This window comes from Podarcis vaucheri (genome assembly GCF_965113315.1).
Source record: "Podarcis vaucheri genome assembly, chromosome: 14".
NCBI lineage: Eukaryota > Metazoa > Chordata > Lepidosauria > Squamata > Lacertidae > Podarcis > Podarcis vaucheri.
Genome location: NC_138752.1, coordinates 5,773,777 through 5,798,525, shown reverse-complemented (window position 1 = coordinate 5,798,525; position 24,749 = coordinate 5,773,777). Strand labels below are relative to the sequence as shown.

The window sequence follows — 24,749 nt, the reverse complement described above, 5'->3', positions numbered from 1 at the left end:
CTTTCCCAACAACATGGTGTCTGGGGTTTGGGGTTTTTTGTATTTTTTTGTTTGCTGATACGATTCCTTAAAAAAATCACACCCTAAAGTGAAATATAAATGTATTAAAATAAATAAAAACAAGCAAAAGAACCAGAAAACCACTATTAGTATAAAAGCAAGAAAACAACTATGATTATTATTGGTTGTTGAGATGATAATAATTGTACTTCTCCAAGCCTATGACATTCATATGATTTTGTTGATGGGTCGCAGACACCCCGGGAGGCGCCCACCGCCCTCCAGCAGGGGGCGCGCTGCCAGCCCCTCCCGCCGTCCCTCCCTGCGTCTGACGCTAGGGGGCGGCAAAGAGCGGGAAGGTAGAGAGGAAAAACTGAAGCGGGCGAGTGCGCGGGGCGGGGGGCAGAAGAAAGAGGCGGCGGCGGATCTCGCGAGGCCCCTGCGGAAATCCCGCGAGATCTCGCCGACTCTTTCCCTCCCCGCGTCATGTTTCCTCCCCTTTGACAAGCTGCTGCCGGAGAAGCAGGAGAAGCGGGGAGGACGGGGCGCCGCCGCCGCTGCCGCCGCCTCACGGGACCTCCCGCCGCGGGCCCCGCCAGCCTTGCCCGGACCGCGCCTTGGTAAAGGGGTCTCCTCCCGGCGCGCTCCTGGGCGTCCCCGCGGGCGCCCGCGCTGAGGGAAGGCGAGGCCTGAGGGGAGGGGGGAGGGGCAACCGCCACCGGGGAGGGGCGAGGGGGAGGGGAGCCGAGTGGGGAGGGAGGGGCGCCGCCCCCCGCGGAAAGGGAGGGGGACCAGGGCGACCCCGCCCGGCACCCAGGGGACTCCCGCCCCATTTGGGCGCCTTCCCCCATTATTTGGGGCGCTCCTGCCCTCGACCTCGCCGTGACGCCGACGCCGCTCTTCATCTCGCTCACGATCTCTTATTTATTATGATGCTGCTGGTGTAATAATAGATCTTGGACTTGGCTGCTCTTACGGCAATTCCGCCGCCGTCGCTAGTGGTCTTATTTGTGTCAGTGCCATCCATATTACGATAGTGTTGCTGCTCTTGCTGCTGATTGTTATTGTTGTGTGTGACAGTGCGCGTAGCAATTCGCACAGATCTGTAAGCAACGTTACACTCACACACGGCCCTTTCCCCTCCCTGTAGGCCCATACAATCTGAAATCAATTGTGAGGGAGAGAGGATGGTTTCTAGGGCTGAACAGGAGCTTGTTGATGCCTTCTTCTGTTCTGTTTTCTCAGCAGTAAAATCCCTGCCTCAACTTCCAGTCTTGGAGCCTGAAAGGCAATTTGCTTAACCACGTGGAGTTATTCTTGATTTTTTCCTTTTCAACATCAAGTGTCCCATAAGTGGGTTGCCTGAAATAAAAATCACAAGCAAAACCTGCAATTAGGCCCACATCAGTAAATGCCCCCCGGCATGTGTTGAGTGGTGGCATGTGGGTCTGCAACTTTTGCTTCTGATGGGCAGTTTGGGTGAATCATCTAGCCATGTGGGTGGAGTGCCACCTGGGCTGGGGGATGGTGGGAATGGCTGGCCAAGGGGGTTTGTGTGCATCTTCCCACAAAAGTGTATTATTTTGCAGTGGTTAATCTGAGATGCTCTCACTGTGAAAGCAGAGCACTATAATTGCACCCATAAAGATATAATGAAAGAACAATAAGTGATCCACCCTTGAACAGCTCCTTGAAGTGCCCCATTAGTCTCCAAGCCTTACTGCAGCTGGTAGTAGCTCCTGTGTGCCAGGGAGGCTTTTTAAACCAGGGGTGGGTAGACTTGAGGTTATTCAGATCTACTTTGTTGTTTACTTGAACCTCAAGTTCCACCAAAGCCAGTTGAAAAGACATACAATTAGAATTTAAAGAACAGGTTGCTTTTGAGAACATTCTGGGCCTAGGTACCAGAAATGAACTGAACTCAGTCATTGACTTCTGGTTTATTCATTTCTGTGGCCTGAGATAGGAAAAAGAGGCATTGTTGTTAAAACAAATGGGAGTCAGAAGTTCTCCTGCAAATCACCCAGATATCTACCATCCCTGATTTAAATGACCTACATATCTGGGTCTTTCCAGCAAAATTGGCATACCCCCCACCTGTTGCTATAGTCCGTTGTGTGCACAGGATTTCTCTGTTGTTGGATATGTGAAGTGTGAAATATCCAGCTGTCAATTTGTTGTGAGCTGGTTTCATTGCTGAGGACCTGTTTGTTATTCCACAGCATTACAGAGCAAATATGGTGGCTCTTTTGGCTAGTTCTCTTCTTTTTCCAGGAATGCAACTGCAGTGTTTTTTTCTTTCTAAAAAAAATGTTTGGGGGGACTCTCATTTTCCTACTCATATTGAAATACTGCCCCTCAATGAGACCAAACTTAGATTCACAACATGTATACATGTATATATATGCATACCCCTGCGTCCCCCCAGAAAAAAAGTACTGGATGTGCCATATATACATTTGTTACTTTTCTAATTTTCTCCTGTACACATCACTGGGCCTTATATACCTGTTTGGCGTTAAATGAAACATTTGAGTTGTCCAACATAAAGCTGTAACAAGTGTTATGGTGTCAGAAAATTGGTAAGAGAGGTTATTTTTCTTGTGTGTTCCTATGATAGTCCATAATATTGTGAAGCTTCTTAGTATAAATAGCACAATTATGAATTGGGTTAATATTCCCAGCTTATTCATTTACAGTATTGAAGGTTCTTTTCTAGGCTATTCTGTAGTTGCAAGCCTTTTTGTAACAAAGTTAAGTAACTGGAAAATAACTTCAAGTACCCCTATGCTGGCGCTGCATATTTAGGAACTGGACTCAGAAATTTGGGCACCAACATTGCCCTTATCTATGAACAAGCATCATAACTATATAGGTACAAAGGCAACCAAAGTCCTGGGACATTTCCTCTCCTCAGATGACCTTAGGCAGCTTCCAAGTCCCTCAGTGGTATAGTCTTTTCTTTGTGGTTTGATTAATTCCCATGTCTTATACAGGGGAATGATCATAAGGATTGCATGCATGCTTGGAATTGTCACATTGAACTTATATTCCATATTCCATGCAGACATTCATAGGATCAGGTTCTTTGTAACTTATTTCCTCTCATAAATGAGTAGTGGATACCATGGATTTTACTTTGTGAAGAAAATGAACTCTTTATTTATCAAATAGCAAACTTTACAAAGGCAAGAGAAACAGTATGTTATACTGCACGTAAAATCAGCCATATTGTCCAGTACGATGTTATGGATTTAGTGAAACCACCATACACTTCAATGTTTCTCATTTCAGTTGTTTAAACTTTTTGAGTGGATTTGTCTGTCTTCCATGTCTCTTTAAACCAGGCGTGGGGAACCTTTCACCCTCCAGATGCTGCTGAACTACAACTCCTGACAGACCTAGCAAGTAGGGCCAGCAGCCAGCTATTGATTGATTGAGTAACTTTATTTATACGCCACTTTTCCACAGTGTGCTGTGCCCAAAATGACTTCCAACAGATATCTGGAAATGAATAAAAATATTTATTAAAAAACACCCTACAGACATCTACTTATTATCAAATACACATGCACTGTTATGATAGGATTTAATCAACACGTAGGGGGCCAAAGGTTCCCCAAACCTGCTTTAAACTACAGATTAAATTAAACAATGGTTTGAACTGAACAAAGCAATGTGCTGTGTATGCTGCACACACCACATACTTTGGGGACAGATTATGATGGGGTTTTGGTCACAACATACCAACTTAAGATCAGTGCTTTAATGATTAATTCAAATTCAGTCTATTGTGGTGAGGATATTTCTTTACCTATAAAGGGACTAGATTGACAGCTTGATACCAGTCTGATCTGTGCACTACTAGTCTTCTAGCTAACCATATTTCTCTGGTGCCATGCAAATATTTTGGACCACAACAAGCCATGCTCCTACCAGCCCCAGCATCATATGGCTGTGGTGGCTTGAGCTAATGAGAATTGTAGTTCAAAACAACTGGAGGGCACAAGGTTGGTGAAGGCTGCTCTGAATATTTTTTCTTATATAAATAGGAGGGATTGCTGTTTTTAAAGAAGTTTGCTAGTATGATGCTTGATTTAGGCTCAGGCTCATTGGTTACTTGCTAACATCTCTGTGATCATTTAACATTTATATGGCCTGGTTTGCACATTGCCTTGAGCTTAAGCATGGCTTAGCAAAAGTATGTGGGCTCCAGGAGAGGAGATCCTGACTGCTTTGCTTCTCTCCTATGAACTAAGTCCTAGTTTGGCTTAGTATGTTGTCCAAACTAGGACTTATGATTTAGCTCTTCCTGACACACCACAAACTGTAAATCATAGGACAGATATTGGTTACAGCTTGTGGTTAGTTTTGGAGAGAGCTAAACCATGAGCCTTGGACCACACACTAAGCCAAATGATGGTGTAGCTCAGCATAACAGCAAAATGACTGTGGAGTAACTAAGCAGCCACAATCTCCTATCTGGGAGCCTGAGTGTTCACACTAAGCCGTGGTTTAGCTTAATGTGATGTGCAAACCATGGCATTGTTTCTAGGTTGACAATTATTTGTGAGGTTGCTGGAATGTTGTGTCACCATAGTATGGTTTAGGGCTTATCCAGACTTCCTTTTTTTTATGTGTTTCTAGGCCAACTGCCGCCTGTCTACCATGGCTGCCTCTTGTGACTGATCCAGTGTCATTGAACAAGTTGGAATGTTTCCAGGCAACTCTAGTAAGAATGTTCTTTTCTGGAACATTGGAGATGCTGTACAGTAATACAGTGATACCTCTGGATGCGCAGACCTCTGGTTGCATATCCTTCAGGATGCAAACACGGCATGTCCGAAAGTATTTTTCTGGGTTTCGCCACGCGCATGTGCGCAGAAGTGCTCTACCATGCGCAGAAGCGGCACCTCCGGTTGCGAATTCCTCGGGATCCGACCGGAGCTCTGGAACAGATCCCGTGCGCAACCGGAGGTACCACTGTATTTAAAAGAGTCTGCATTGTCCATGTTTGTTTGCACTTGTGGCACAATCTGTTGCCTGTGCTCAGTAGTGTGACATTTTGAATGCACCTTTGTGTTGGTTATGTAAAGTAGCATTAAATAAATTAAAAGGGGGTCTAGAAACCTGTGCAGTTTATAAGTTAAGGGTTGCCAGTTTTTATTAACTGAATTTCAGGGCACTTGAGGGCTCTTTGATACATGTGGATTAAAAATGAAATCTGTCAATGCTTAAGAGAAGGGACTATAATGTCTAACAGCTAAAGTGAAGGTATGATAGCAGAATATGGAAGGTTTCAGGTTCAATCTTTGGCATGTCCCATTAAAGAACTGGCTGTAGTAGGGCTGAGAGACCTCTTCCTGAGATGCTGGAAGATATATTTTCCTCAGGTTAGGTAGTGTGGGATGATATGAGATGGGTAATAGTCTTGGTAGATGTCTAGTGACCATTCTGCAAGTATAGGTGTTTATGGCTGCCATTGGAAACCTCCCCCTCCATCTCCCCAATTTGAGATGGGTTTGGAAACTCAGCAACCCTATATTCTGTCCCTTCTGTTTTGTTCCATGACCTGCTGGCTGCTGTTCTTCTAGTTTTCTTTTGAGTTGAAGAAGCACCTTTAATAATGTTATAATCTTGTCACTGAATGAACAACAGCCAAGTTCCTTTATTGAAATAGATGTAATAGTATTTTTATATAAGCCAGAAGTTCAGTATGTTCTAAGCTAGTGATAGAGCAATCAACAGACCACAATGACAACATTTTTTCTTCAAGCTTGTTAAGAGTGTGTCTGTGTTTAACAAGGAGCTGCTGACAACAGTTAAAAATGGACATATCTTTAGGGGCTGCTGAAGTGTTTATTTTTCTTGCTCCTCTCAAAACATATCCCTGTGTTTCTGATTTTGCATGGAGAATATCTCCAGCAAATTTATTTTCTAACCTTCTGGAGAAGTGACAGCTTTTGTCAGCTTATCAGCATACTGGATTCTAAATAAGTGTTTGTTTTGCTGGTGACGACAAGGGTTCTAGAGTCCAACTCTTCTGTGGTGTGAGCAATTGTGAACCCTTGAAATATGCACACAGCTACCACTAGAAGCTTGGATATTTCCAGAATCACAAAACTGATTTTATTCGCTTTTCAGTTTTAAAGTCTTTGTCTGTTGCATGAGTCTCACATTGAAGATTAAAGAGAAGGACACAGTTTTAGGAATTATAAACAGGAAAGCAAGATAAGATTATGTTGCTAGTATACCCCTCTTTCAGTCCTCCCTGGTTGTTGCTGGTGGTAAGACTGTGATTTGTACTAGGGTAGCCAGTTTGAGATGGCGTATGAGACTGATTGCCTCAGTTTGTTGAGACTTGGGGACTGTGGTGCCTCAGCTTCCCTGTTGACTGTTCTTCAGAAAATGCTGAGTGGTGTTCTGCAGTTATATCACCACTGTGCTTGAATGTTCACAAGTGTGATCTTGCCCCCAGAATTTACAACTCATCTGAGCGTTACTATGTTGTCATTGTTCATGTGAATTGGCCCTGAGCAGAGCAAAGGAATGCCGTGGTTCGGTGGTGCATGGACTTTACCTCTAAGGGCTGTGGTTGGAGCAAGCTTTGGGTTGTAGCCTTGTACACTGGGGCATTGCAGATTTAAAGTTTGTCTTCATTCACAGTTTGGGAAGCTGTTTTGTTTGTTCGTCAGCAAAAGGCAAATACTCCCAGAGAAGGCGAACACTCACCATCTACTTCAGATGCATGTTTCAAGCCTTACAGTGTTTAAACAAGAAGCTATAGATTCTGTAGTAGGACTTGTAATTTTTTATTAAAATGTATAAAGTATAACAAAAGTAATACAGTAACAGTAACAGCAGTAACAATAGGCCTTGCATTGCATTTAGACATTTGTGAACCAAAATTTTAAAAACGTGGCAGCAAATATTGGCAGTTGTGTTGAACACTCAATTGATGGTGGTTCTTGTATGTTCATATAGCACAATCCATATAGATGCAGAGCAAGATAGCAAAAAAGACAGCCTTGTCTTGTATTTATGGCCTAACTGTGAGCTCATGCAGATACTTATGGCAAAACTAGATGATTAGGAGAAAGTGTTGATGCATACTTGGTTCTCCGACTCTGATTATGTCTAGTAAATCTCAACATGTGATGTGATGTCAGCATGGGATGTGAGTCCTATGTGGGAAGTGATGCCATCGTATCACAATCACACCTTTTGCTTTCCTAGACTTCACTAGAGGAGATATGGTATTGATGCTTTCAGTTGTGTGTTTCCTTTATTGTCTAGTTCACCCTTCACCATCCTGATGTCCTCTAGAGCTCCTATTAGACTGGAATCCAAGTCTACCAAAATGAAATACTAACTGTATGCTTGTATTTTTAAATATCACTTTCTCCTCTAATGTGTTTTTCCCCTTAAAAATAATAGTAATCTTTGCTCACTTATCCTGATGTGTAGCTAACTATACACACACTTTTTTGTCTTTGTTTTCCTTAACCTTTTATTCATCAAGTAATCTTATTTTTGTAGTACATCAGTCTTTGTTTAATTAAGCCCCCCCCTCCCCCCAGGGATAAATATACTCAGAAGTATGTTCTGTTTGCCACATTTTTAACCATCTTTCTTGCACAGAAGATGGTTTGCATTTTATAAATAATGGCTTATGATCTAAGAGACATGATACAAAAGGAAAAAGGAAGAGGGAGGGAAGAGGAATATAAGCAGGTAGGTACAGGCACCAGCTGTTTCATACTGTAATGAAGTTGTATAACTAGGTTTCTGCAGGAGACAGTTCTGTGGCAAGAGGCTCTTGATGGCAATTACTCCTGGCTAAGCTTGCTAGAAAGGTCCTTGTCATCAGTGTTCAAAATTAACCAGTTGCCAGTTGCTTTCTGCGACTCAGGAGTAACCCCTGGTGACCAAACAGAGATTTCCAGTTGCATGGTTTGCTACCAAGACCACCTCTGGCTGGGAAGGAGATGTGCTGAGGAAAACAGAACCTTTTTATTGCTGTATGATTTGCATAAGTAAGTAAACTGAGAAGAAGCTCTTTCTCAGAGTTAAATGGACTACAGTGGCAGTGGAGAGCAGAAAGGGAGATCTGGCTGATTTTCACCCCTCCTCTTAAATCTCAAACTTTGCAGATAGAAACACATTGTGGTTTGCAAACAAATGGATTCTTTCTCTATTGCGGAGGTTGGGGAGCAGGAAGGGAGATCTGGCTAATTTTCATCCCTTCAGTCTTTTTGTGAGACATGTTGTGGTTTTACTTGTGGGGCTTCTGATGCTGATTCCTATGCTGGCTGATTATTTAAGGCCTGCTAACGGTGACCTTGCTTCTCAAAAGTGAAATGGCTCTAGCAGTAAAGCAGTGCCTCTTTTCTTGCTTTGCCTTTCATTTAGTCTCAAAATAATATTTTTGCTGGCTTGCTTGGAAGAATAAAGGTTGGATTCATCTTTTTTTTTTTTTAAAAAAAAAGGAATGCAGGTTGAGCATGGGGGTGGGGAGACCACACTGGAAATTAAGTCAAAAAGGAGGATGGGGGGGGGAGGTTTCCCTTCGTGTGTATCCCATTTTGAAATTTAATTTTGTGTATCTGATGGTGTATTTGGTGTGTAAGTCGAATAAACATTATTGTGGTGTGTAAGTCAAATAAACATTTTTATCTCTTGAAATAGATAAGAAACACTTTCAGGTCTAGTTCTTTGTTCCAGTCTTGCCCATGTGTGACAGTGAGTGAGATTTAATAGATGTGGGTTTTCTGCTTTGTGAACCCAAGTCTGCAGCATGAGACAGAACATCTTCCTAGCCTTTTCTGGAGACGAGTTAGCAAAATCTGCTGATGACACCAAGTTGTTCGGGGTAGTTTTTAACTAAAAGAGGCTGTGAGGTGCTCCAAAATCAAAAGGATCTCTCCAAACTGAGTGAATGAGTATTAAAATGATAAATCTGATTCAGTGTTAACAAATGTAAAGTGATGCATGCTGGGGCAAAATATCCTGACATTACGTATATGCTATTGAGATCTGAGCTGCCAGTGGCTGACCAAGAATGAGATCTTAGACTCATAGAGGATAGCTCAATTAAGATGTTGATCCAGGTTGTGGTAGTGGTAAAATGGGTGAATTATAGTTATGTGACCTTTAGGAAAAGGATTGAAAACAGAACTGGAAATACCATAAGAAGCCTATTGTGCAGCTACACATGGAATACTGTCCAATTCTGGTCACTACGTCTCTTAAAGGATATCATAATGCTGGATTTTTTAAAAGAAATGGTGGAGCATCACCAGTGCTATTTTTCTAGAAAAATAGGTGCCGGAACTCCCCGTGAACACCTCCCTCGTTTTCTTAGAATGGCAATGGCACCTACCTGGGAGGTTCCGGAGCTGTGTTTCCGTGAGTTCGGCTGAGCATCCTACTTTTTTAAAGATTTGCTTGAGAGCTCCTGTACCATTTACAGGGAAATGCTTTCCTTCACAGAAGTAAAATTGATATATAACTTTGAAAATAATCGCATTATGCCTTTCCAACTCTACAGGTCTATGATGGACAGAATGAGACTATGTCCCTCACTGGCAGCTCCACTAATCACAGAAGCTATGACTCCCTTCTGCATACTGAAAGAAAAAGGTTCTCCCCAGTGAGAGATAACAACAACAACATCACCACCACCACATTTCACCACGTAATTGTCACATTTCAATGCTGATTTTTCTTTCAAAAAATGGGGGGTGCGACAATTATGTGCTGAATTATCAAAGGACACCCTTTCTTGCTAGGGAGTGAAAGAAACAAACCCTTTCTCACAGCCAGGAATGATAACATGGGGAGGGGGGGGGCTGGGGCTGGGTAAGAGCAGCATCAGCAACTAGTGAAAATAAAAAGGAAGAAATAAGTTGTTGTGTTTTTTTTTTAAAAAAAGTCATCCCCCCCCCCACCGCCCTGCAAAAAAAACCCTCTTACACTGCAGCACAGCCTAGTGGACGTGAGAGCCACTTTCCTGACAAGGTGCTGGAGATTCAAAGACAGCAAAGGCTCCCTTGGCAGACGGGGAGGGGGAGACACAACTCTCCTGTCAAAACAACAAAGTACATTACCTCAAGTGTAAGGCAGCCATTACATAGGGAGATACTCCTGTCATTTACCTACAAATCCCATGAATCCCAGAGGCTGCAACTCCCATGATTCCTCTCGACTACCCTCCTATTTTTTTAAAAAAATATCCTTTATCCACACCTGCTGGTGTGCAGTTGAACGTTTTAATATGGTAAATTCAACTAAATTCAACCCGCGGGAGGCCCCCACATTGCTCCTGCAATGATTATGCTTTGGGATCAATTTTAGGGCCAGAAAGAGGGGTGTGGCTATTATGCGGTGAAATACAGTAATAAATAAAGAAATTGATTATTATTAATAATAATTTTATTATTTATACCCCACCCATATGGCTGGATTGCCAGTGTGGTGTAGTGGTTAGTGTGTGTCTGTACGACTAGGATCTGGGCAACTAGGGTTCAAATCTTGACTCAACCATGAATTTTACTGGGTGTTACTATCCTATACATGCCTAAATTTAAGTCCTACAGTCCTCTTTGTATAACCTGTTTTACTGTGGTTGGTTACAACCTTCCAAATACCACAGATTGCAAAAATAGAAAAGTAAATTCTGTGTTTTAAAAGAAATTGTCTTTCGTGCACAGCATTTATTCCATTTTCAGCTAGATACCCCATATTGTATTCATTTGCTTTGTAATCCTGTTTTTAAAAAATGTTTCTATTGTGGTGACCATAACCTAGATTGAAGGTGCCATTTGGCTCCTATCTTTTATATCTCAGTTTCTAACCCTGCTTGTCAGTTTCTAACCCTTCTAACTCGGATGTTTTGGTTCCTGAACACCACAAATCTGGAAGTGATTGTTATGGTTTGCGAACCTGAACATCCGACGGGGCTTCTGCAGCTTCTGATTGGCTGCAGGAGCATTCTGCAGCCAATCAGAAGCCACAATTTGGTTCTTGAACGGACTTCCGGAACAGATTCCGTTCAGCTTCCAAGATTCGTCTACAGTGATTTTTCTCATCTAGTTCTGGCCATGAGTTGGTTAGATAAGTTGTAACAAAGAGTTCACAGGCCTTGGAACTTCCTGTGCCAGATAGCAAGGGTGTCCTGCGCATGTTTTGAACTACAGAGCCCATCACCCGCCTTGTAGTACTATATGGTCAGAACTGACTGGGACTCCTGAGAATTGCAGTTGAAAACATCTAGATTAGGGAAGGTGGGAAAGACTCAGAGGGACAGTGTGGTCATAATTCTTCCTATTTTATCCACTGTGTGACATCTCCCTGGCCGTTATGGATAGAGTTCTAGGCAGCTGGGTGTGGTTCAGCTTGGCTGCTTTTCAGCATTTAGAGATGATTGTGTTTATATCATTCTTTTCCAATTTTTGTGTGTCTGCCTTTTTATGACTTCTGATTTTCAGCAGGAAATCTCTATTATGGTACAGCTCAAATACTCAATTGTAGTTTTCTGGTTTGCTGAAGTTATTTCAAATATTTATTTGCTAGATGGCATTCTCTGGCTAGATGGTTCTCTGAAACATTTGCCATCTTTTAACGTTGTATATTACAATGCAAAAACAGATAAAAGAAAAGGGACAGCCTTAGTATCATGTAGTCCTTCAGGTCTAATATCTTCCTTCAGTTTTCTGAAATATTCTTTGATTTTGTCTCCCATGCACTGTCACCCCCACTCTCCATTACACAAAACAGAAATGAGGTAATGAGGCTTGTCCAGGTTGAACTGCTTGAGGACTGAATTGCAGATTTCTTACCGCAGTGTTGCTATAGCAATGTATGTGACTGTTGTTCATCCTGCAGTAAGCTTCTCATGACAAGTGTTGGTATGCAGGACACACAGAAAACAGGAAAAGGAGGCTAATGTTGTGAGACTGTAAAATAAGTTGCTCTGGTATTGCTTCCAGGTATTATGTAATGTTTTTTCTTTTATGGTATTTTGTGTGTGCATAGAGCAGCATACAGACATATATACTGTAGTTAAATCTTTTGATGTCTTATTTTTCCAACTCTACAAAATCACTCTGATAGTTGAAATGCATACTGGGATGCTTAATAATAATAACAACAACAATAATAATATGTATACCCTGCCCATCTGGCTGGGTTTCCTTAGCCACTGTGAGGTTTATAGCATATATAAAACATAGTAAAATATCAAACAGTAAAAACTTCCCGATACAGGACTGTCTTCAGATGTCTTCTAAAAGTTATGTAGTTATTTATCTCCTTGACATCCGAAGGGAGGGTGTTCCACAGGGAAGGCACCACTACCGAGAAGGTTTTCTGCCTAGTTCCCTGTAACTTTGCTTTTCTCAGTGAGGGAACCAGCAAAAGGTCCTCGGAGCTGAACCTCAATGTCCGGGCTGAACGATGGGGGTGGAGATGCTCCTTCAGGCATACTGGGCCGAGGTTGTTTAGGGCGTTAAAGGTTAGCACCAACACTTTGAATTGTGCTTGGAAGCATACTGGGAGCCAGTGAATATCGTTTAGGACCGGTGTTATATGGCCCCAGCGACCACTCCCAGTTACCAGACTAGCTGCCGCATTCTGGATTAGTTGTAGTTTCCGAGTCACCTTCAAATGTAAACAGGTTCCCTACTTTCATTCATGTGTTTTAACATGTACCCAGTCCTATATTTTAATGTTAAAATATCAGATTCAAAAAAGGAATGATAAATCTCTTAGTGGGCTTTTATTTTAGTAAACATCAATTTTAAATGAGCCAGTTATGCAAGTTTTGAATAGCTGGGGGTAGATAGAGAGCAGGCAAGATATCTGTGACCAGACAGTACATCCTTCTGACTAAATACTGAGAGAACCTGCAGGAGGATGTACGGCTCTGGCAGTAGATAAACACATCCAGGGCTTATTTCTAATAGGAAGCAAACAACTTTGGTGTGTAGGGTGGGGCTTCCTTAAACAGTATTAAAATATTTGTTTCTTCTCCTGGGGTAATAGTAACAACAACAACAACTTCACTCCCTTCATAGGGTGAATGAGGTCCTTTATAGCAGGAGGTTAGCAAGTGGCAGATTTACGTGGAACTGTCGCTAAACAAGTTAAGCCGAGTGTCTTGGTGATTTGGGGCTCCAAAATCAAAAGGGAACAATTTTCAGGATTGCTTGAAAAATAAGTGCTTTTCTCCATTTGCTTGCTAAATGGAAAGAAGTCATTCTCTAGATAAGCCATCAACAGTGTGGTGTCCTTCAGATGTTTTAGTCTTCAACTCCCATCATTCTCAGCTAGCAAAGGCTGTTGTAATTGATAGAAGAACCTCAGGAAGAGGTGGCAAGGGCTCAACTCTGGTCATGTGCAAGCAGGTAGCAAATAAAAGTATTCAGTCTCCAGCAACTCTTTTGTTTAATTGTGTTATGGTAAGCTGTCATGACAAAAATAATATAAAAATAAAGCTATTACTCCCTTCAGTGTATATTGCATTAACTACTGCTATAATATTATGGTTAGCTGAAGGAAATCAAAATAGAGCTAAAGTAATAGTGGTTGTTAGGGACGCGGGTGGCGCTGTGGGTAAAACCTCAGCGCCTAGGACTTGCTGATCGTCAGGTCAGCGGTTCGAATCACCGCGGCAGGGTGTGCTCCCGTTGCTCGGTCCCAGCACCTGCCAACCTAGCAGTTCGAAATCACCCCCAAGTGCAAGTAGATAAATAGGGACCGCTTACTAACGGGAAGGTAAACGGCGTTTCCGTGTGCTGTGCTGGCTCGCCAGATGCGGCTTGTCACGCTGGCCACGTGACCCGGTAGTGTCTGCGGACAGCACTGGCCCCCAGCCTCTTAAGTGAGATGGGCGCACAACCCTAGAGTCGGACACGACTGGCTCGTACGGGCAGGGGTACCTTTACCTTTACCTTTAATAGTGGTTGTTGCTATAATTTCTTATTTTTATAGCACCATTGATGTATATGGCACTTTGTAGGGTATCAAAAGCAAAAGAACAGGTAGTGGATCCCTTGAGTCTCTTAGAATCTGGATTTGACGGTGGAGAAGACAACTGAGAGGAAAGGGGGCATATTCAGTGGGATTGAGAGAGGCAAATGCAGTTGCGTGTACTTGGTGGAGAGTTTTGTGCATTAAGAGCCAGAGAAGCCACAAAAGAAGGGTGCTTTTGAGGAGGGACTCAGAAGAAGTTGCATCAAATAGAACTCCGATGGGAGTTCTAGGCATCAGGGGCACCAAGGGAGACAAAGTGGGAGACTTGGTACCTGTTAGTCCACTCTTGGTCATTGCTTCTTTGCCTGACAGCCATGGGACTGCCAGTTGTAGGAAAGTGATAATCAAAAGTTGCTTGACCATCAGTTTTCATTTCATTGATTCAGGTTTTCCTGTTGGTTCTGATTAATGGTAAACTTAAAGGAGTAGGGAAATGAATAGAGAATAGATCTATGTGTGGCTACTGGTCATAGTAACAAGGAAATTGCTGCCTTCAGAAGCATTGTTCCTCTGAACTACCAGAACCTGGAGGCAGCCTGTTGAGAAGGGTTGTTGCGTCCACACCCTTCTTGTTAGCTTCCTGGAGGCATCTGTCCAGCCATCACTAGAAGCAGGACACCAGTATGTGGTTTCATCCAGCAAGCCTGTTCTTCTTTCTTTTTGCTGCAGTGGTTGTAAGCGTTGTTTAATCTTATTTTGGAAAGAGCACTATCCATGTGGTTATCCTTGTAGCTGGAGGTTATGAGAGTTTACAACTAGAAGGTGCTCTTTATTGCTACCAGTTCTGAGAACATTGCTTGCTATACTTAACAATTATAGTCCTTAAAAACCTCTTGTGAATGTGTATCTTGACCCCTTCTTTTGAGGGCATTACTGGTAGGTTTTTGAGGAACAAAATTGTGCGTGTTTATGGAAGAACCTTTGGGTAATGCTTGACATACTATCGCAGCAGATTTCCCTAAAATCATGGATGAGCTTATGCTCAGCTTTAAATATCAACAATCCTTAATTCAGGGAGAACAGTGGCATGTAACATAGATCCTTTTCTCTTCAACTTTAAATAAGCATTAAGCGGATAATTTATGGACCTGCGTCCAGTGTTGATCTTTAAAAACTGGATTTTTGTACAACTAGGCCATTGTTTGTTTAATAAATATCTTCTTTTCTATTTGTAGGACTAATGGCAGGTGAATAAACCAACATGGCAGCCATGGTTCCACCAGTGAAGCTGAAATGGCTTGAACATCTAAATAGCTCGTGGATCACAGAAGATAGTGAATCTATTGCTACAAGGGAAGGAGTCTCCATCTTATATGCTAAATTAGTCAGTAATAAAGAAGTAGTACCATTGCCTCAGCAGGTTCTCTGTCTCAAAGGACCTCAGCTACCAGATTTTGAACGGGAGTCCTTATCAAGCGATGAACAGGACCACTATTTGGATGCCCTTCTTAGCAGCCAGCTGGCTCTGGCTAAGATGGTGTGCTCAGACTCTCCATTTGCTGGAGCACTTCGCAAACGTTTGCTTGTGTTACAACGCATCTTTTATGCACTTTCTAATAAATATCATGATAAAGGCAAGGTGAAACAGCAGCAGCATTCTCCAGAAAGCAGTTCTGGGTCAACAGACATCCATTCCGTTAGTGAGCGGCCAAGGTCAAGTACAGACGCGCTAATAGAAATGGGGGTCCGGACTGGACTGAGCCTGTTATTTGCACTGTTACGGCAAAGCTGGATGATGCCTGCTTCAGGACCTGGTATTAGCCTTTGCAATGATGTTATCCACACTGCGATAGAGGTTGTGAGCTCTTTGCCACCTTTATCTCTAGCTAATGAAAGTAAAATCCCACCAATGGGTCTGGACTGCCTGTCTCAGGTAACAACATTTCTTAAAGGAGTAACGATTCCCAACTCTGGAGCAGATACTCTTGGACGGAGGTTGGCTTCTGAGTTGCTGCTTGGCTTGGCTGCTCAGCGTGGGTCACTTCGGTATCTGCTGGAATGGATTGAAATGGCACTAAGTGCATCAGCCGTGGTCAACACAATGGAGAAGAACAAAATGCTGCATACACAGGAGGGGATGATCAGTTTTGATTGTTTCATGAACATATTGATGCAAATGAGGCGGTCATTGGTATGTATGCAGAATGTATACTTCAAATTGATTTTCTTAATTCTTGGCTCTTACTTCCATTAACAGATTCACTGCATCATTGAGATTTATAGAAGTTTTGGAGTCCCTGTGTGCCTGGATTGTGGATTGGCATGAGTTGTACTTAGGGCTCATCCAGACTGCATTTTATGTCATGTTTCTAAGCCCAGGTCCATGCATTAAAGCTCTGTGTGTGAAGGTGTCCCCCCCCCCCGTTCCAGTGTTTTCCCTGGGAAAACCCGCGTTTTAGTGCTAAATTGGAGCAAATGGCAGTCAGGTTTTTCATACATTGCCGTTTATTCTGATTCAGTGGTAACATGATTTTTCCCAGGTAAAGCGCCAGGATGAAAAAAAAAGTGCTCTGACATGGGATTTTAAAGCACGAACCTGTCAGGAAAGCACAGCGCAAAAGGAAGTCTGCATGAGGCCAAAGTGGCATGACAGTATCAGGAATATCTGAACTGGGATTAATTTGTCTTTAACTTTAACATACTTGAATATTTGTATAGGCTTTAACTTCTGTCCTTTTTATTAAACAGAAATGATAGACAATGTCAGGAGCAACTTGTAACACTGTTAAGTAGTTGTAATTATTCATTGCAAATAAAGCTAGCTGGGACAATCCAGTAATTCAATAATAAAGGATTTTAAGATTTTTGTTTTTAAAAAATACTTCCTTGAGATTTTTTCTCTGTGATACTTCTGCCCACTACTTCTGCTTATTTAGAGGAAGCAAATTAAAGTTTAATTGTCTGCTCCATTCTGCTCTGAAAATTACACTTGTTAATTCAAACCTGTGATTCCCTTCACGGTACTATTTTAAAGATCCAACAAAATTATAACTAACTTAAAAATGTTGGTAGTAGGGCTGCAAATTAAAGGCTTATTCTTAAACTATGAAATAATAATGGTTACCCACATACTGTGTAGTTTCATTGCTTGGGGAGACAGGGACTCAATTGTGGCTTTATATTTTCTGTGAGATACTGGTTGGGAATAGGGAATGAGATCACGCCTACTTCCTTATGTAGGCCCAATTTTCACTCCCAATATGAAGATGTTAGGCAGACTTAAACAGAAGCATCCAGTGGCTTGAGCAAGTGGTTGCAATCCTTTCCCCCTTCCTCATATGTACACATTTTCAACCCTGACATGCCCCTTTGTTTTGAAATGTTTGTCAAATGGCTCACTTTTCTTTGTGAGTTTCAGCTCAGTGCATGGATAAATGTATTCAACAATTGGAGGGGGATGTGTAATCTTATACAACCCCCCAGTGGTTTTAAAGAATGCAAAACTTGTGAAGTAGATTTCATTAGTAACTGGCTTGTTTTTCATTTTTCAAAAACATGAATTAAACATCTATCTTGGGGTGTTTTTGTTCTTTGCCTTTATTTCACTAGCAGGAATGCTTCTAAACTGCTCCTTTTGAGCAGCTTGGTGTATTTGGTGTATAGTTAAGAGCCTGACCTGTGACCAGGGGACTCTGAGCCAGAAGCTTCTGGGTAGCTTTAGCCCATGCCACATTGTGTGTTTGCCTTCACCTTTCTCTGTAATGTGGGGATTTTATAACCTGTCTTAAGGATTATGGCAGGAATGTGCATATACTTATTTCAGCACTTGAGAAAGTACCAAGAAAGTAGTTGTTTTGAAGGAAACCATGTTCTTTTTGGTTTTATTTAGGGAAATCGTCTAATCTTATCATAGAGGATAAAATAACAGTGTGCAGTGACATTATTTCCTCTGTGATGTTTTACTTTGCAGGGCTCATCTGCTGATCGAAGTCAATGGAGGGAGCCAACAAGAACATCTGAAGGTTTATGCTCTCTTTACGAGGCAGCTTTGTGCCTCTTCGAGGAGGTATGTCTATCTAACCTTTAATTAAAGAGTAGTTTCTTTCTTTAAATCTGCATTCTTCAGGTTGTTTATTTCTCACTCCTTTGGAAGTATGAAAATAGTCACACTGATGTTGTCCCAGTGCTTCCATGGATTTCTACCCTATATTTTGTCTTGATGCTCACCTGAATTTCAGTCCCGCCTCTATCTAAGGCTCAAAGCATTTATGAGTTTAATAAAAGAGTAGCAGAATAAAAAAGATATAAAAAGGGAATTTCAGAGGTGAGGGCAGTCTCAGAGAACAGCTGTTGATGTGCTTGTGCTGTTTGATTTGGTCAGGAAGGTGCTCTTGGCTCATGCTGAGGGCTATGAGGAAGCAACGGAGTATAATATGTGACTCCCATTCTACAAAAGGGAAGCATGAAGTGGAAAGCTAAGCAGCAGATCACAGAATTATAGAGTGAAAAGGAACCCCAAGTGACACCTAGTCCAAGTGTTGTAATATCTTAATTTCCCACCCTGGACTATCATATTTAGTTTTGTGATCAAGAACACAAAAGAGCCTGGCTGCTGGATCAGCCCAGTGTCCTGTGTCCTGTTTTCACAATGGCCATCCAGATGCCTCTGGGAAGCCTGCAAGCGGGACCCGAGGGCAGTGGCGCTCACCCCACTTGTGATAGCTGCTAGTCTTCAGAATATATAATTTACAGATTGGACATGTAGTCCCATGTGAATCTAGACTTGGTGCTTGAAATAAAGTGATAACATGATAATTGAGCACAGCGTTCCTTCTGTCTCCTGAAATGTATTTCTATTTTGCTAGGTTTGTCGCATGGCTTCAGACTACTCTAGGACATGCGCCAGTCCAGACAGCATTCAGACGGGTGATGCTCCTGTTGTTTCTGAGACCTGTGAAGTGTATGTTTGGGGCAGTAACAGCAGCCACCAACTTGTGGAAGGAACACAAGAGAAAATTCTTCAGCCCAAGTTGGCTCCAAGTTTTTCTGATGCTCAGACAGTGAGTGACTGGGGTTTTTGTTTGCATGTGTGTTATCGGTGTAGTGAAAAAGAAGAGGTGAAGCTTTCACTGTTGAAAAACTTTGTATATCACTGCCAAACTTGAAAAATGCATGCTACAAGTTTGTGGTTCCTGAGCTATATATGGATCCCTTGTTCTAAAAATTAAAATAACCCTTTATAGGCAGTTCTAAATAAATTATTTTTAATGTTCTCTAATTTTCTTCCCACAATAGATTGAAGCTGGCCAGTACTGTACATTTGTAATATCTACAGATGGCTCTGTTCGAGCTTGTGGCAAAGGCAGTTATGGCAGGTTGGGACTGGGCGATTCCAACAATCAATCTACACTGAAGAAGCTGACTTTTGAGCCTCACAGATCTATCAAAAAGGTGTCATCATCTAAAGGTTCTGATGGCCACACATTAGCATTCACAACAGAAGGAGAAGTCTTCAGCTGGGGTGATGGTGACTATGGGAAATTAGGCCATGGAAATAGCTCAACGCAGAAATATCCAAAACTTATCCAGGGCCCTTTGCAAGGAAAGGTATGCTTACACAAAGGAACTGAATGGCACTTTCCCTCTTTCATAGTGTTGCTTTGGAGACTTCATGTGTTTTAAGGTTTCTTGTTATCCATTTTTGCCTTTGTCCCTTATTGCTGCGGACTATGGGGTGGAAACAGTGGAGTTCTCTCTTTTCAATTCACAGGGAGGCAGAATGTTTTCCAAAATCAAGATTGAGCTGGGGGCTGGATTAGGAGGCACCTTCCACATCCTCTTTAGGTGTTAAGAAATGACTACCCTAACCCAACTGGCCTTTAAGCATGATTTGAGCTTTTGGTGCTGTCTAGAAAGCTGCAGTCGTACTAATTTATTTATTTAAAACATTTATATACTGTGGGGGAGGGGTCACAGTGAATTAGAAATACCAGAAGAAAATGTGCTTATCATAAAACCACAAAGTAGGTTATTCACTTTGTGTGAAGGCTGGCGAAAAATGCTTCCAGCTGACAGTGGTGTAATGTTGGTATTGGACTTGCCACTTGAGTCAGGCCAGGCATGTAGAATGATGGTGCCAGTCATGTCTGTGAGAGTTTGGCTCTGGCATGGGGATGTTCACCTTGAGTGGATTGATGCTTGTGGCAAGCCCAAGACACCTGCTGCTTGGAGTGCAGCCATACAGAAGGATGTGTAGGGACTTTCATGTTTGGTTTGGCATTTGAGTGGTTTTTCTGAATTTGGACTGACTTCAGCTGAAATTTGAGGCTTTGTGATTAGTGGCAGTTACAAGGCCTTGGTCAGGTCTCTCTTCCTTGTGGAGTTCATGGGGAAGGGGAGAGGAATGAGGAAAGTCTCATTTTGTCTCCTGTGTTGAAAGCAGCATTTCCTGCAACAGTTTAGTTTTAACTCTCTCTCCCCTTTGCATGCAATGCAGGTCGTGGTCTGTGTGTCAGCTGGATACCGGCACAGTGCTGCTGTCACAGAAGATGGTGAATTGTATACATGGGGAGAAGGAGACTTTGGTAGACTAGGTAATGGAAACAGTTTGACTTGCCCAGTGATTTTAGGAAGATAATTAATATTTCATTGAAATAAAATCTAACGTTAAAGAAAGGTACTGGGATTTACGTAAGACAGTACAGGCGGCAACCATTTTAGACACGTCCAATTGATGCACAATCACTTGGGTCCTTTTGGACCCAGAAGGCAACAAAATGAGCGTGAAACAGGGTGGGACATGTTTATATGCACTCTGTCGACACACACGGGGGCTGGGAACAGGACCCCCATGCAAAATTGTCGCTGTCTGTACAAAATAAACTTTATTATAAACTTTTAACCAAGTAATTGGCCAGATCTAAATAGTAGCAAGACACACTTTGATTTAATGGTATACTATTTATCATGCAAGGGACGCGGGTGGCGCTGTGGGCTAAAGCCTCAGCGCCTAGGGCTTGCCGATCGAAAGGTCGGCGGTTCGAATCCCCGCGGCGGGGTGCGCTCCCGCTGCTCGGTCCCAGCGCCTGCCCACCTAGCAGTTCGAAAGCACCCCCGGGGGCAAGTAGATAAATAGGTACCGCTTACCAGCGGGAAGGTAAACGGCGCTCCATGTGCGGCTCTGGCTCGCCAGAGCAGCGTTGTCACGCTGGCCACGTGACCCGGAAGTGTCTTCGGACAGCGCTGGCCCCCGGCCAATAGATGTGAGATGGGCGCACAAACCCCAGAGTCTGTCAAGACTGGCCCGTTCGGGCAGGGGTACCTTTACCTTTTATTTATCATGCATGTTTCTTGTATCTTTACTCATAAGTCTAGGGTTTTTATTTTTTGTTGATCATCGATAGGACAGTATAGGGCGGTATACACATTTAATAAATAATAATAAATTGTTAAAACTGTTTCTTGGGTGTCCAAATATTCTTCTTTCTTTGCTTCAATATGTTGCAATAGGACTCCATCTCAAACCACTGTTATCTGTTCTTTCAAAGAAATCTGAATAATGCATTTCAGATGTTCTTTCTCTCACCTCTCCTTTCACTGCCATTCCATTCTTTCTTAACTGCATAATTTTAAAAGGCAAAAGATTCCTGTTTTTATTAACTTGACTCAAAATATCTTTGTTTTGAAAAGACTATCAACTTTTGAAACCTCCAATAAATTAATTCTTTCTTCTTTATATTTCAATCACTGTCCCTATTTTCTCCTTACCAGGCATTTCATTTTCAGAGTATATATATATATATATATATATATATATATATATATATATATATATTTGCTTTCGTAGATTTTCACGGGTACAGGAATGCAGGTTTTGGTGTCTTCGGGTGTCTTCCCGTGTAAGAGTCGGGGTGTCTGGACGACGTTTCGACGAGGTCTCACTCGTCATCTTCAGGCTGGTGCTTTCGGCTTCTTGTTACTGGAACAGAGCAGAATCTGGTGTTTGAGTTCCTATAAATACTGTTGAGGGGTGTGGTGTATAGCCTCCAACGTTCTGGGCAGAGAGGAAGTTCCTAGATTAGTGTGCCTTTTCTTCTTTTGTTCCTTAATTACTTGAGGGATATCTTGAGTGATTTCATGAGTGATATTCTGAATACCACTGGGTGGGTCATTAAGTGTAGATTAGTTGCTAAAGCTTTCGTGTCTTGACCTCTTGAGCTTGTGAAGAGTTTTTCTGAGAAGATGGCTGTGCTGCATTTAGTTGTGCTCTGGCTTGGCTTCGTGTATAGGGGCGAGCTGTGATTTTGTGCCTTGTGCCAGCCAGATCTGTGTAGGGATTGCAGGGGGGTGCAGCATCCGGAGGTGCCACTATAGTTTGGCTACTGGATGGAGTCTGTAATATGTCTGTGGAGAGGGTCTGGGTTTGGGTCTGGTGTGGTTGATTGGTGACGGCGTTCTGTGTGCCTCTGGTTCTGGTGTCGGTTTTTGTGGGGAGGGCTAATTTCCAGATGTCTGGCAGGCGGGACGTGTCGTCACGCTTGTTCATGTTGTGAGGGTGTTTCTCTATCTCGATGGCTTCCATGATTATTCTCTTGTGGTGATGTTCCATGTTAAAGAGCAATTTGGAATCTGCAAAATTAATTTCGTGTCCTGTTTCTTTCATGTGTTGGAAAAGAGAGGAAGTTTTTTCTTCTTTTTTGACGGCATTCTTGTGTTCTGCGATACGTGCATTTATTCGTCTGTTTGTTTGTCCAATGTACGTGGCTGGGCAGACTTTGCAGGGTATTTCATAGACCCCTTGGTTTTCCAGCTGGATTTTGTCTTTTGGGTTTCTGAGGATATTGGCTATTTTTTGGTTGGTGCAGAAGGCTGTTTTGATATTGTGTTTATGGAGGATTTTGCTAATTTTGTCTGTAGTGCCCTTGATATAAGGAAGGAGGGCCATGCCATTGTTTTCTTCTGTGTCTTGGTTTTTGGGGGGTGTTTCTTTTTGGATTAGCTTCGTAACCCTGTTTTTCTGGTATCCATTGGCGATTAACACATTTGAGAGATTCTGTAACTCAGTTGTCAAGTGGTCTTTGTCAGCCAGGCGTTTGGTTCTGGAGATGAGAGTCTTGGCTACGGAGTTTATTTGTGCAGGGTGGTGGTGTGATTGTGCATGTAAGTAGCGGTTGGTGTGTTTTTTTTTCCGGTAGATAGTGTGTCCTAGGGAGCCATCAGGTTTTTTGTAGATTAGCAAAATCCTCCATAAACACAATATCAAAACAGCCTTCTGCACCAACCAAAAAATAGCCAATATCCTCAGAAACCCAAAAGACAAAATCCAGCTGGAAAACCAAGGGGTCTATGAAATACCCTGCAAAGTCTGCCCAGCCACGTACATTGGACAAACAAACAGACGAATAAATGCACGTATCGCAGAACACAAGAATGCCGTCAAAAAAGAAGAAAAAACTTCCTCTCTTTTCCAACACATGAAAGAAACAGGACACGAAATTAATTTTGCAGATTCCAAATTGCTCTTTAACATGGAACATCACCACAAGAGAATAATCATGGAAGCCATCGAGATAGAGAAACACCCTCACAACATGAACAAGCGTGACGACACGTCCCGCCTGCCAGACATCTGGAAATTAGCCCTCCCCACAAAAACCGACACCAGAACCAGAGGCACACAGAACGCCGTCACCAATCAACCACACCAGACCCAAACCCAGACCCTCTCCACAGACATAATACAGACTCCATCCAGTAGCCAAACTATAGTGGCACCTCCGGATGCTGCACCCCCCTGCAATCCCTACACAGATCTGGCTGGCACAAGGCACAAAATCACAGCTCGCCCCTATACACGAAGCCAAGCCAGAGCACAACTAAATGCAGCACAGCCATCTTCTCAGAAAAACTCTTCACAAGCTCAAGAGGTCAAGACACGAAAGCTTTAGCAACTAATCTACACTTAATGACCCACCCAGTGGTATTCAGAATATCACTCATGAAATCACTCAAGATATCCCTCAAGTAATTAAGGAACAAAAGAAGAAAAGGCACACTAATCTAGGAACTTCCTCTCTGCCCAGAACGTTGGAGGCTATACACCACACCCCTCAACAGTATTTATAGGAACTCAAACACCAGATTCTGCTCTGTTCCAGTAACAAGAAGCCGAAAGCACCAGCCTGAAGATGACGAGTGAGACCTCGTCGAAACGTCGCCCAGACACCCCGACTCTTACACGGGAAGACACCCGAAGACACCAAAACCTGCATATATATATAAAAAACCTGCATTCCTGTACCCGTGAAAATCTACGAAAGCAAATATCTCACCTCTACGGGGAGGAAACCTTCCAGCTGACAAGAACCTACGAGAAACTAGAAATCCGAAGAGCCACCATCTTATGTGATCTCCTGTTCCTACGCAACTGCCGAGACAACAACTTAACTCCCACATGCTTCCAAGGAACTTCCTCTCTGCCCAGAACGTTGGAGGCTATACACCACACCCCTCAACAGTATTTATAGGAACTCAAACACCAGACTCTGCTCTGTTCCAGTAACAAGAAGCCGAAAGCACCAGCCTGAAGATGACGAGTGAGACCTCGTCGAAACGTCGCACAGACACCCCGACTCTTACACGGGAAGACACCCGAAGACACCAAAACCTGCATTCCTGTACCCGTGAAAATCTACGAAAGCATATATATATATATATATATATATATATATATATATATATATATATATATATATATATATATATATATATATTTA

At 42.6% G+C, this 24,749-nt stretch overlaps 1 protein-coding gene across 19 annotated transcripts in view; it reads left to right on the top strand.

Annotated features, from left to right (window-relative positions):
• The first annotated feature begins 528 nt into the window (after window positions 1–528).
• The window catches only part of HERC1 (HECT and RLD domain containing E3 ubiquitin protein ligase family member 1), a 119,431-nt gene continuing 95,210 nt past the window's right edge, over window positions 529–24,749 (top strand). For 18 of the 19 annotated variants that reach the window (XM_082198181.1, XM_082198173.1, XM_082198172.1 and 15 more), the window contains exons 1-6: window positions 4,648–4,732; window positions 15,210–16,165; window positions 17,945–18,040; window positions 18,840–19,034; window positions 19,270–19,581; window positions 20,471–20,567. In XM_082198181.1, the coding sequence (XP_082054307.1) occupies window positions 15,236–16,165; window positions 17,945–18,040; window positions 18,840–19,034; window positions 19,270–19,581; window positions 20,471–20,567 (1,630 nt within the window). In that variant the 5' untranslated portion in view covers window positions 4,648–4,732; window positions 15,210–15,235. Of the gene's footprint in view, window positions 621–4,647; window positions 4,733–15,209; window positions 16,166–17,944; window positions 18,041–18,839; window positions 19,035–19,269; window positions 19,582–20,470; window positions 20,568–24,749 lie in introns of those variants that run through there. The other variant, XM_082198174.1, reaches the window with a different exon arrangement.